Source organism: Sceloporus undulatus, chromosome 4, assembly GCF_019175285.1.
Source record: "Sceloporus undulatus isolate JIND9_A2432 ecotype Alabama chromosome 4, SceUnd_v1.1, whole genome shotgun sequence".
NCBI lineage: Eukaryota > Metazoa > Chordata > Lepidosauria > Squamata > Phrynosomatidae > Sceloporus > Sceloporus undulatus.
The window spans coordinates 11,276,484-11,288,890 of NC_056525.1; the positions used below are offsets into that span (position 1 = coordinate 11,276,484).

The 12,407-nt window shown below is 39.3% G+C and overlaps 1 protein-coding gene across 3 annotated transcripts in view; it reads right to left on the reverse strand.

The window, feature by feature from the left end:
• The window catches only part of SLC17A9 (solute carrier family 17 member 9), a 38,927-nt gene that overhangs the window by 24,386 nt on the left and 2,134 nt on the right, over positions 1-12,407 (reverse strand). Inside the window, exons 1-2 of one of the 3 annotated variants that reach the window (XM_042465972.1) lie at positions 5,613-5,869; positions 1,469-1,666 (exon numbers count right to left, since the gene is read on the reverse strand). In XM_042465972.1, coding sequence (XP_042321906.1) covers positions 1,469-1,641 — 173 coding nt within the window. In that variant the 5' untranslated portion in view covers positions 1,642-1,666; positions 5,613-5,869. Of the gene's footprint in view, positions 1-1,468; positions 1,667-4,522; positions 4,652-5,612; positions 5,870-12,407 lie in introns of those variants that run through there. The other 2 variants (XM_042465973.1, XM_042465971.1) reach the window with 2 other exon arrangements.

The following is a 12,407-nucleotide window of genomic DNA, read 5'->3' on the forward strand; positions in this document are numbered from 1 at the left end:
TGTGCACTCCTAAATCAACGTTTTAGGTGCAGGAAACAATGCTGCCCCTACCTGAAAATGAGTGAGGTGTAGCACATGAGTTGTGCATGCCACTATTCATATGCCACAAGGGTGGCAAATCTCTTTCAGCAGAGAAAAGACAAATTCAATTTCAGAAACATTTGCCCGGGTTGCAAATTTGCATTCCAGTGTTGACCAATGCTAGAAATAAAGGGGTAGTACCAAAAAATATCAAAGCCTTTTAAACAAGTTCTTACTGCCAAGAATGAAGAGAATAAGGAAAAGCATTTCAACATTTTAGAACAGGGGAAAAATCATGCAAAAATGATGGGGTAATGGGGAAGGGGGTATGGCAATTTTGGAAAGCTCAGAGGTACATATTCTGCTGCAGAGTCTAAAGTTCTTCCACCTTGTACAGTTTTGAAAGACCAGTTGCAGTTCACCACTTATTCTAGGCACCAAGTGGTGAAGGCTGGACTACAAAGACCCTGAAAAGAAATGGAAAGTGGGGGAGTGGAAGAAATTTGACCCTGACTTGCCTGTGTGTTTTCACTTTTGAAATCTAATTTAAATTTAAACTCATCCACCAAACATTTTTGATGCTCAAAATTCTGCAAATTGTTGACATCCTAAATCATGTGAACTAAAGCAGAGGTTGGAAATATGTGGGTTTCCATGTGTTGTGTTTCTGCATCTCCCACCAGCTCTATGCATCTTAACCAATTGTGAAAAATGCTGGGTACTGCAATCCATTAACATCTGGAGAGTCACAGGATTTCCACTGCTGATTTAAACTATTGAAATCAGGAAATTATTTGATATTATCTTATAATCTGACAACTGCTAACGTTTTAGTATTTGGCAGCTGGCACACAATGCTACACAATATACTACAGCACAATATACTACAATCATATTATAATTATAATAATCAGAGACAGCTGACATACAGTGGATAGTATTTGAAAGGATTTGATAGCAGACATACATATTTCGTAGGTGACCATTTATATGCTATTCCATACTTGATACCTATCAAAGAGTGAGCCAGCCTGGTGTAGTGGTTTGAGCATTTGACTATAACTCTGGAGACCAGAGTTCAAATCCCTGCTCAGGCATGGAACCCCACTGGGGAACCTTTGGCAAGTCACACTCTCTTAGTCACAGAGGAAGGCAAAGACAAATTCTCTCTGAACAAATCTTCCAAAGAAAACCTTATGATAAGCTCACCTCAGGATTGCCATAAGTCAGAAACAACTTGTAGCACACAACAACAACAAACCTATCAAAGATGTGCATAGAAAGCTAAGAACATTCAAATGAGGAGGTCAGGTTTCATACTCAAAGTGCAAATCATTCAAAATCTGAATGGCAAAATTAAAAAAACCTAATGCATTTTGAATAACTGTGAATATTCATTCTAGATCTATAATGGTCACAATGCAATTAAATATAGAATCATCCTTACCTATCACTCAGGTGACCTCCAATGATCTGAGTTAAACAGTAGCCCCAGAAGAAGCTGCTTAGCACAATGCCAGACTGTTTCTTGTCCCAGTCAAAGTGGGCACTCATGGCCACTACACAGATGGGCATTGTGACCCTTGTACAGTAGAGCAAACAGGTGCCAATCAGCAGCATCAAGGTCCATATTCGAGATTCAGGCCTGCAGAAGATGGGAGATGCCATTTGTTTTCAACAAGTATTCTAAGCCAGCCGGTAAAATAAACTGTGCTTTCCCAGCAAGTATTTATTTTAGCATATGCATAGGATTTGACATTAGGTACAAAAGAATGCACCCAAAGTATCTCAATCCTTCTCTATTATTTTTAATAAAAACCTAATTTCAACGCCATAAGATGCCACACTGGATTTATTTACTACAGGAGTGGACAACTGCAAAGGGGGCAGGAGCTATTTTTCACACATGCATATAGTAGGCTACATCAAACACAAACGCAAAGGATGTTAAGCCACTTCAGGTTTCATTTTGAGCTGTTGAGGTTTGGTGGAATGGGAGAGGGGGGCCTAGGTTTGTTTTATGAAACATTTTTGCACAGGGTGATTATTGGACAAAAAAAATAACCCATTTTTTGAGGTTCTGAGAATTTCAGGGATCACAAACTGAGGCCCCACCCCTGAGTTATTGAATTTATCCCCTGTCTTTCTCAAAAAGAATGGCACTCAAGGTGATCAAAGATGTTTGAAAGCTTGTGGTCAATGAGATATGGTCAAGCTGCAGCTCTCCAGATGTTGCTGAACTGCAACTCCCAGCATTCTTCATCATTGGATATTCTGATTAGGGTTGATCAGAGTTGTAGTTTAATATCATCTGGAGGATGGCAATTTGCCCACTCTGCCATAAAAAGGCAGAGACATTGATTTTTTTTAATCCCTTATTCATAACAGGGCATAGCTGGAAAATTCATCCAGCAACCACTACACTGAAGTTACACTGCCTGGCTCAAGCAAGCTTCAGATAAGAGATGGCCTGAGCAACCAATGTGCACAACTTTGACTTCCATACATGCCAACATTTCACATATGAAAACCAGGGAATGTAGTGCCAAGCAACATCAGAGTGTGTGAAGGGATCTTGTAGCAGCTTGCACACTGTGTAGAAAAAGTTATAGCATAATCTTTCATAGACTTTGTCTACTTCCTCAGATACATGGAATGAAATATTGTCCAAAAAGTACCTTTATAATCAGAGTATATGAATAGCCATAGAAATGCAAAACTTGTGGGTATGGTGATGAGATGACAAGTTCAGTTTCAAAACTGAAAAGAGAAGCAGCAGAATTGGAGTATATCAACTAACTTCGCCAGTTCATCACATCTTTTTGGCTCCCACACTATATCCCAATATTCATATGATTATCTACTAAACTTGGCTTGAGGCAACACTGTCCCTTCTGCCTTGTCTCTGAACAACCACTGTTAAAACTGAACTTGTCACCTCATCTCTACACCCACAAAGTTTTGCATTCCTATATAGGTCCTGGGGCTTTCTACTTCACCAAATGTATCTGAGGAAGTAGGCTGAAGTCTATGAAAGATCATACTACCAACTTATGTCTTTCAGTTAGTCCCGAAGTGCTGCAAGATCCCTTTCTGTACAGATTTTCCAGTCTAACATGGCTATCTCTTTGAGTTTTATCACAGTAGCTGAGAGCCAAAGGCAGGAGAAAAGATGTTGTCTAAGACCAGGGTGAGTGAATGACCATTATAAATGGCAGAAGGAATTTTGGAATGTGGTATGTCCAGGCTAGAAACCCGAAAATAGATGTGATAAACTGGCAAAGAGTGACCTCATATGCCTGGGGCACAGTTAGTCTCAAAGGTGCTACAAGATCCCTTTGCATACTGGTATCCCAGAGTAATGTTGGCTGTGTCTCCAAATTCTACCAATATCAAAGCGTGGTCAAGAGTTATTAATACTCTAGAGCTGTCCAGAAGAGTATTCTAAATATTGACCAAAATACTTTTGTTTGTCCCAACTAAAGAAGAACCATTGAATCAACTGGATTTACTTATGTGTTGACACAGCATTTAACAGTTAACTAAACGGTTCTACTCCAGTTGGGACTAACTGACAGAATTCAAGCTACTGTCATCAAACTCCAGATCCTGTAGCACAGAGCAATGGCAGTTACAGTGGCATTAAACTGATATAATTTTGAAATGTGGACACACGCTCAGTATTTTCATGTCTGTGGCAAAATTTCATTTCTATTCTTTTCTTTTCAGTGTTACCCACTGTTTCACTAGTTTTTATTCCCGTCTGATCATGGTTTGTTTAAAATTATTTGTTTGTTTGTTTGTTTTTATACCAACAGTCTAATCCCCGAACAAAGTAATAAACATTCAGAAGAAGAGTAAGTTTAAAAAGAGAAGAAAAAATTGAAAAAGATATACATATATAGTGATATAAATACACACAGAAACACACCCACAAACATACAAAATTAAAAGTAAACAAAAGTTAAAACACAATACTAAAACACTAAATTAAGAAAATAAACACAAACTAATATGCTAAACAGTAACTGACTAAGAAACAAAGGGGCTCTGACACACACACACACCATCGAAACTGTAATAAAAAAGGGGGGGACGAAAGAAGAAATATATTATTCTACCACTATACATACAACTAAATAAATCATTAGATTTCTTATTGCTCAAAACATCCAATCTTTCAAAACACCTTCAGATGGTTTCCAATTTTTCAAACACTCTTCAATTAATTTATGGCAGCAGCAAAATTTGAACCAGAAATTGCTTAGGTTACAGCTTGGTTTCTTGGCCACTATTCTACACCAGCACTTACAACTGTTCTTACACCGAGCGGCTGTCATGTTTAGCCAGTTCATTCATGTTCATCAAACCCATTTCAATTCAGATCACCTAACTCGAGCAACACAAGTTCCTCCAGAGCCTCACCAGGTCCAACTGGTCTCCCCACTTTCCATCACTGTTCCTCGTATCATCACATGCCCTCCAACATTCTGCCACTCACCCATCATTCTGAGCTCTGTTGGCATGACTGAGCTCACCAGCAGAAGGTTTAGCAACAGTGACAATAATTTGGTCCAGCTCCCAAGTCCTTTCATGAAACCGAGGAAGAAAGCTCTCTCATGCTTCCACAAACTCAACTGTTGGCAAGAAAAAGCCTCTCCATTAAAAAACAACAACAAGAACAACAACAAGAAAGTGGAACTGGGAGTTGCCAAAACTTCCACAACTAAACTGGCACAATTTTCATAACAGAAAATCTATCCAGATTTATCTATTTTCTCTTAAAATGGCAAGCCTAGATATAGTCTTCCCTACAATCTGTACTGCCTTGAATCCTATTGTGGGGAAAAGCTGGGATGTAAATCCTTGAAATAAAATATAAATAAATAAAATATTTCAGTGGACCAGCTGTGAGGTTCTGGACTTACTGTAAAAAATGTTGATTTGTTTATTAGAGAAATAAAGGTAAGGTAATTCTCTCGTCTTTCCTCCTCCCTCACTTGCTTCATCTCATACTCTCTCAGCCTGAATCTACACTCAATGTGATGGAATTCTGGGATCTACAGTATTGTGAGATATTTAGCCATCTATGTTTGTCTTGCTGAAGAGAAGACTGAGAGACGATATGACAGCCATCTTTATACATTCTGCTGCTCCACAGACTAAGATGTGAACCAATTGATTCAAATTACAAGACAAAAATTCCATTTAAACATTAGGAAGAACACCCTGTTAAGAGCTGTTCAACAACAGAATAGCCTGCTTCAGTGGACTCGCCATCTTTCAAAGTCTTTATACAGAGCTTGGATGGCCATCTTTCAGGAATGCTTTAGTTGTGTATCCTTGCATGGTAAGGAGCTGAACTAGATGACTCTTCTGGTCCTTTCCAGGTCTATGATTCTATAATTCTATGTATGATCCTGGAAAAAAAATACAACTGCTCTTACAGTGGGGCTGTTACAGGAGTGAAGCATACAGAATGGACATCAGCATCAGCGTCATACTCAACATCACCTCCCACATCCCATGTTCCTATTTTTTCCTTATCATCTAGTCTGACAAAATAGAGGAGAACTCCAATGTTTGCTCACCGTTTTGTAATAGTTTGGTCTATCTTTATTTATTTACATTGTTTCTCCGAGGAGCTCTGATCACATACATGGCTTCTCAATCCTCAATTCCTGTTTTATCCTTGCAAGAACCCGGAAACGTTGCGTAAGTGCAAGAGAAAGTTGATTGACTGGATGAAAGGTAGTTTCTGGGTTGTAGCCACTGCCAAACTGCAGGTTTTTCAGAGCTACAATGTTAATTGTTTATTCAAAGAGAACGGTTATCCCATAAAAGTTTCTGGATCCCATTTGTTCGTCCAGGAGACACCTAAATGCATTCTTTCCTGTTTATCTGAGCACTGTCCACCTCCAACAGTGCAAACACAAGTTAACAGTTAACTAACCACACACACAGTCGAAACACAGTTTTGGAGTATTATTAACCAACATTGGCCAAGTACTCAAATACAATCACAGTGTGCAATTTTCTCATAATGTTTGCTTCTAACTTTCTTTGGTTACAAATGATACAACGTGATTTGTCCTGTAACTAGTCTGAGGTACAGCTGTTTGGAGGAAATAAAAGCAAGGAATTTCCCCCATCTCATTCATTTTCCTTAATTCCCCAAATTTCCAGCATGACAAATGGTGAGACATTAAAATTCATTCACACATAGAACTCTTTTATTTGCTGTGTGTCACATTCCCTTGGGAATTCTTCCTGTCCCTTTTCTTTGGACCCTTCAACTACACTTCTAAATACTCAACATGAAGTCTTAAGATACTGCAATAATTGAAATACAGTATTTGGGAACTGAAGGTAATTTTCTCAGGGGGGGGAGAGTTCTTATTTGGGGAGGAAATATCTTCTTTTTGCCTATCACTACAAGCATGTTCTGTCCTAAGACCAGACATGAGCAAAACAGCATGACTTCAGAATCTTAATATGTCACAACAGCGCATGCATATTCACAGTAGGAACACAACAGAGATACATCCCAAACAACTTCTCAAGGAAAATCACATCCAACCACAAAGGAGAAAAAAGTGCTATTACAATCTCAACCTCCCTCTTAAACAGACGTGTTCCTTCATACTACAATCTCATGTGCCTTTGAGGTTTAAGCAACACAGAAGTGGCAACTGCAAAATTAATGCTGTTTGGCAATGCTTTAACAACATTGCCATTTAATTGTACTGCTTGAACTGCATTACCATTAAAGGCAATTGTTACTAGTTTCTTGTGGCAACAGAACTCTCTGACAAGAGAAGGCTAAATATGTCACATAACTACAAATCCCAGAATTCCAGAGCACTGAGCCATGGCAGTTAAAATGATGACAAACTACAATATCTCTGCAGTGCAGATGCAGCCAAGACTTAACAGAAGTATGGACAGCAAAAGGAATTGGAGTTTTCATCTACATTTGCAACTGATGAACTCTCACCCCCCCATCTGTCCTTGACCATACTTTGAAAAACTGACTAATAGCCGTGGTCATCCAAATTTTCCATAATGTTACAGCACAACTGAGAGAGATGTCCCAACGAAGTCAGTTTTTCAAGCTCTTCAGGAAGAGATATTAGAGACTGAAAAGAATATTCAAGAAATGATTTAAGAACATGTTTTTTCAAGTATTGAGAAACTGTAATAAGAAGAATCCTGGCGTGACAAGAATCTTTACAGTTCAGGACTTATTCTGAACAAAATCTGCACATGGATGTTTGGCACAAAAAACAGAGTTTTCTATGCAGAGAATGCTGTAATTGGTTATTTGTTCTACATAAAATTCATGCATGGTTGATTTGCATAGAAAACAACCGTATTTCTGCAAGGGAATTAATATTTCTGTATTGAAATATTATTTTCCACACAGAAAATGCTGTTTTCTGCACAGAACACCCCTGTGCAAATTTTACACAGAGCAGTTCCAAAATGTGAGCAGTCTTCCAAAACGGTGTGGTTTTCGAAGACTTTCCTGATGCAGGAAGAAAATTAGTAAAATTACTCATTGATATTATTATTATTATTATTATTATTATTATTAACCTTTATTTATAAAGCGCAGTAAATTTACACAGCGCTGTACATACAATCTTTTTAATTGGACGGTTCCCTGCCCTCAGGCTTACCATCTAGAAGAAACCTATTCAAGTTGGAAATGACTTCAAGGCACACAACAACAACAACAACAACAACAACAACAACCAGAGTCACCAAAAGAATTCTGGCCACTGGTTCCAACCCTACATCACTGGCAGCAGTGATTCAAATTGTTTGGATTTATGACCAGAAAATTACCTGTTTTCCTAGCATAGACATTAGAAGCCCATACAAATCTATCAATTGTTGACTTAGGAGAAGGGCTGTAGCACAATAGCAGGACACATGCTTGTCATGCAAAAGGTCCAGATTCTATCCTGAGCAATGAAAGAGCTAATAGTTTGAATAATTATGTGATGGAGTCTCAGATTAACAGTCCCAAAAAAGGTAACCCCTGTCGATTGGAGTGGATAGTACCGGATAAAATGATAAATGGTCTATCTGACTCAGTAACAGGGCACCTTACATGGTACCAGCTGTTCTGTACATATTTTTAAAGGTCAAATCTACTCATCTTCTCTACCCACTCTGTTGGGCAGGGAGAACAATCAAGCTTCAGCAAGGAGGGCGATATATTGTAATAGAGAAATCCAAGGACGTCACTGTATGAAAGAGATCATCCTAGTCACTGTGTCCATAGCAGCAACAGATGAGTCACTGTTTCACCTTCTATGAAAAATAGCAGGAGAAAAAGGTCATCCTCCATTTTCTGTGAAGGTTTCAGGAGAAAGAAATCAAAATTGCAGGGCTACCAGGGACAGCTAAGTTCCTGTTGCCCTTCCCCAAACAATGTACCTAGTAGAAATAGACTCAAGAAACAGAGTTGGAACAAAGTGCCAGGACTCCAGTTCAATACATGCAGGAAAATGCAACCAAAGCAGTCCTAAAAGACACCCATCCAAACTTGGTTAAAAAGATCTTCAACACACACTATGCATTTTACTGTGTGTGTGTGTGTGTGTGCCTGCCTGCCTGCCTGCAGCTCACCTCTCGACTTGTAGCAATCACAGCAATTTCATAGGGTTTTCTTAGGCAAGGAATACTCAGGAAATGGTTTTGCCAATCCCTTCTTCTGAAATATAGCCTACAGCATCTGATATTCATTGGTAGTCTCACAGCCAGTTAACAGCCCAAACTAACCCTGTTTGGCTACCAAGATCAGATGGAACTGGGTGCTTTTAGGATATTTAAGCCATACAACAGGCTAAAGGGAACCAGCATGGTATATTGGGTGTTGGACTAGAACTCGGGGTGACTGGATGCAGAATGCAATGCTGTGGTATAGCATCCTGCTGAAGCACAGTAGACCAAAATGGCACCAAATAGCATTAGGAATAGCGGTATATATGTTGGGATATAGCAACTTCGCATGCTAAGCCTTTCTAGTACTATATCTCTATGAAGCTTTTAGGCCAAGACCTTTTCTAGGAATGCATGTCAGTGGTAGTTTTATTGCTATTAACAACCCCTCCTCACATCCTACTCTCATTTCCTGTTTACCATGAGGACACTTAATTACCTTTGTCCTGGGTGAAGAAGACACAGACCAAATCGCCATTACTAACTTGCTGACCAGTTCATCAGCATGTCCTTTGTGAAGATGGATGCATGCTGAGGGACCAACTTTCCTTTGAGATGCATGGAGACTGTTTTTTCTACCTGATTTTTCCTGCAACATAAAGCTGTGCCTGTGTACCTGTTTATACACATGATTTTGTAAGTAAACTTATCTTTCTTTTTCACTTTTAACCAAGTGACTGTGTGTTTTTCATTGGGGACACTGGGGGCTGGGAGAAAGGTGTGGAGCTAGTTAAACTATTTTTCCTGCTTGCTCACTCTTTTGCTGTGGGGAACTTTGCTAGCAAGACTAAAGTTAATCTTGCTTCTCCTTCCTGAGTTTCTAACAATTCTCAAGGAAGACCCAATATTCCCAACAATATAAATAAATTATTATTATTATTATTATTATTATTATTATTAGGAAGGCTGCCACCAGCACTTTTCCTGTGTAGCAAAACCAGGTGGGCTTGCATTGTTAAAAGCTTTCACTTCCAGAAAGGACCTCTACAGGCCAACTCAGTCTCCCACTTTCTACCTCGCTATTGTGAGCCTAGTGGGATTGTTCTTAAGGTCTAAATTCAGTCCAGTACACTCATGGAAAACTTCTGGACTGTAAGGAAACAGTTATGTAAATTCCACTGCTACATTGTGTCTACTCTATTTTGAACTGACAATTGGACTTAGAGACAAAATCATGGGTACGCAACTGTCTGGGGGCAATTCTCACAATCCTCCCCCACAGCAAGCCCCAATACTTCCATTTTCCTCTGCAGTCCTTCTCAAAATGGTGACAGAATGTTTCTAGGGATAGGATGAGGATATTTTCTCACATTTAGTGGACATTATGCATAGTTTTGAGACAAAGATTGCCCAAAAGTTTTGCTGATTTTTTTGGGAGGGGGGAACAGGTAAAGAGCTCCAGAGATCACAAAAGTAGTGTCCATGGGTGGACACGTGGCTCGCTTTTGCCACCCCTGGTCCAAGTATATCAATATGCCTTCAGACATACAGAGAAAGTAACAGAGTCAGACAGTCAATCCTACATTACAGCCGCTAGACATCCAGGTCGTGAGCCAAAATTTCAACACTTTAGCAAGTTAAGCTGGGCCTTTAACATACTTTTGCCAAACTGCTTGCCAAAACAAACCCAGGTTTATGGAAAGGATCCAAATCAAATGAATGTGAATAAACTGCTTTGAAAAGGTGGCTGCTTATGTGAGAACAACAAAACAAAATCCATGGCTTATTCAACCAACTGGGGTTTTTCCCCTACTTAATTCCATTTTCTGTTGTAGAGTTAATAATAATAATAATAATAATAATAATAATACATTTTATTTATGTTTCCCCGCCTCTCCCATTGGATCGTAGTTCAGAAACATGGCCATATTAGTCTGGAATATCAGTATCCGAAAGGATCTAGAAGCATCTTTGAGACTAGCTGTGTGAAAAAAGTTGTAGCATTAACTTTCGGCTGCATCCACACTCAGAAGTAATCCAGTTTGACACCACTTTAAATGTCATTTTTCAATGCTATGTATTTCTGAGAATTGTAGTTTGTTGCGGCACCAGAGCTGATAGAAAAGACTAAATGTCTCACAAGACTACAGTTCACAGAATTCCATTACACTGAGCCACGGTGTCAAACTGGATTATTTCTGCTGTATGAATGCAGCCTTAGTCTACTTCCTCAGATGCATTTGGGGTCTTTGAAAACTTATGCAACAATTTCTTTTGCACAGTCAGTCTCAAAGACTTACAAGATCCCTTTGCATACCAGTTTCTGTTGTATTATTTCTAATGGGACTTGTATTTGCATTGTACTTTTCAAAAATGCACACAGCAATAATCCTGAACAACTCAACCCTAATTTATATTTGCAAACAAAATTATAACAATACATTTTAACATATGAAGACCCAAAAGTCTTCTTATGTTACTAACTGATATTCTGCTGCTGCCAATAATATTTTTTCATAGACCTTGAGTGTTAAGTTTATCCTAGTTTACCAAGAGCCCCTTAGTTGAAAGTTACTCAACAGTAACAACAAACCACAAAACAGACACACTAATGCAGGACAAAACCATCAGCAAGCCTAGGTATCCTGTCAGGCAAAAGGACCTCATAACATGAAGGGCTTCTTCACTTGCTTGTGTCGTCTAGGTGTTATATCCCATCACTTGCTAACAATACCTTCTGCTGCCTACGGAGGACAACAAGGACAGTTTCCAGGGAAATGTGGCAGGGTGAATACAAACCTAATCTGAAAACTAGCAAAGATTCAGAAACTTCCAAGAAAACAAACCTCCTGAGATTTTGTGCTGGTAAGAGCGAGAGTAGTGTAGTGGTTTGAATATTACTCTGGAGTTTGAATATTACTCCACCATAAAACCCACTGGGTGACCTTGAGCAAGTCACACTCTCTCAGTGTCAAGGAAAGGCAGTGGCAAACCTCCTCTGAACAAATCTTGCCAGGAAAACCTCATGATAGGTTCACCTGAGGGTCGTCGTAAGTCAGAAACGACTTGAAGGCACACAGCAACAACGATGGTAAAATCAGTCCTCTTCAAGAACAACTTGAAAGGAAAACCCCAGTGGCATGAAATTGCTGAACAAGATTTTATCAGCAGGTTTGATTCTGCTTGTTAGCTTTTCATTGAGGTGGAGGGACTTATCTGGTCCTAGTACAAGTGGTTAAATTAACAAAGTAGTGCTCAGAAGATAATGCTGTCACTCAAAATTACTACAGCGCATGGTTTCTATTTTTATCTTGTATGCATATGAGAGTTGCATGGAAGTGTAAATAGGCCACAGGTCTTGCATGGGATGGCCTTTGCACCCCTGTATTTGCCAAGAAAAGCATGTGTGGTGTAGTGGCTTGAGTTCTGGACTAAGACTCTAGGAGAGCAGGGTTTGAATCTGCACCCAGACATGGAAAACCATGGAAATTTACTGGCTGATCTTGGGCTAGTCATACTCTCTCAGCTGAAGAGGAAGGCAATGACAAACTTCTGAATAAGTCTCGCCTAGAAAATGGTATAACAGAGTCTCTGTAAAATTCAAAGACATAGCCATGTTAGTCTGGAAAAATCAGTATACAAGGGGATCTTGTAGCACCTTTGAGACTAACTGAAAGAGAGAAGTTGGTTAGACTTGAGTCTACTTCTCAGAT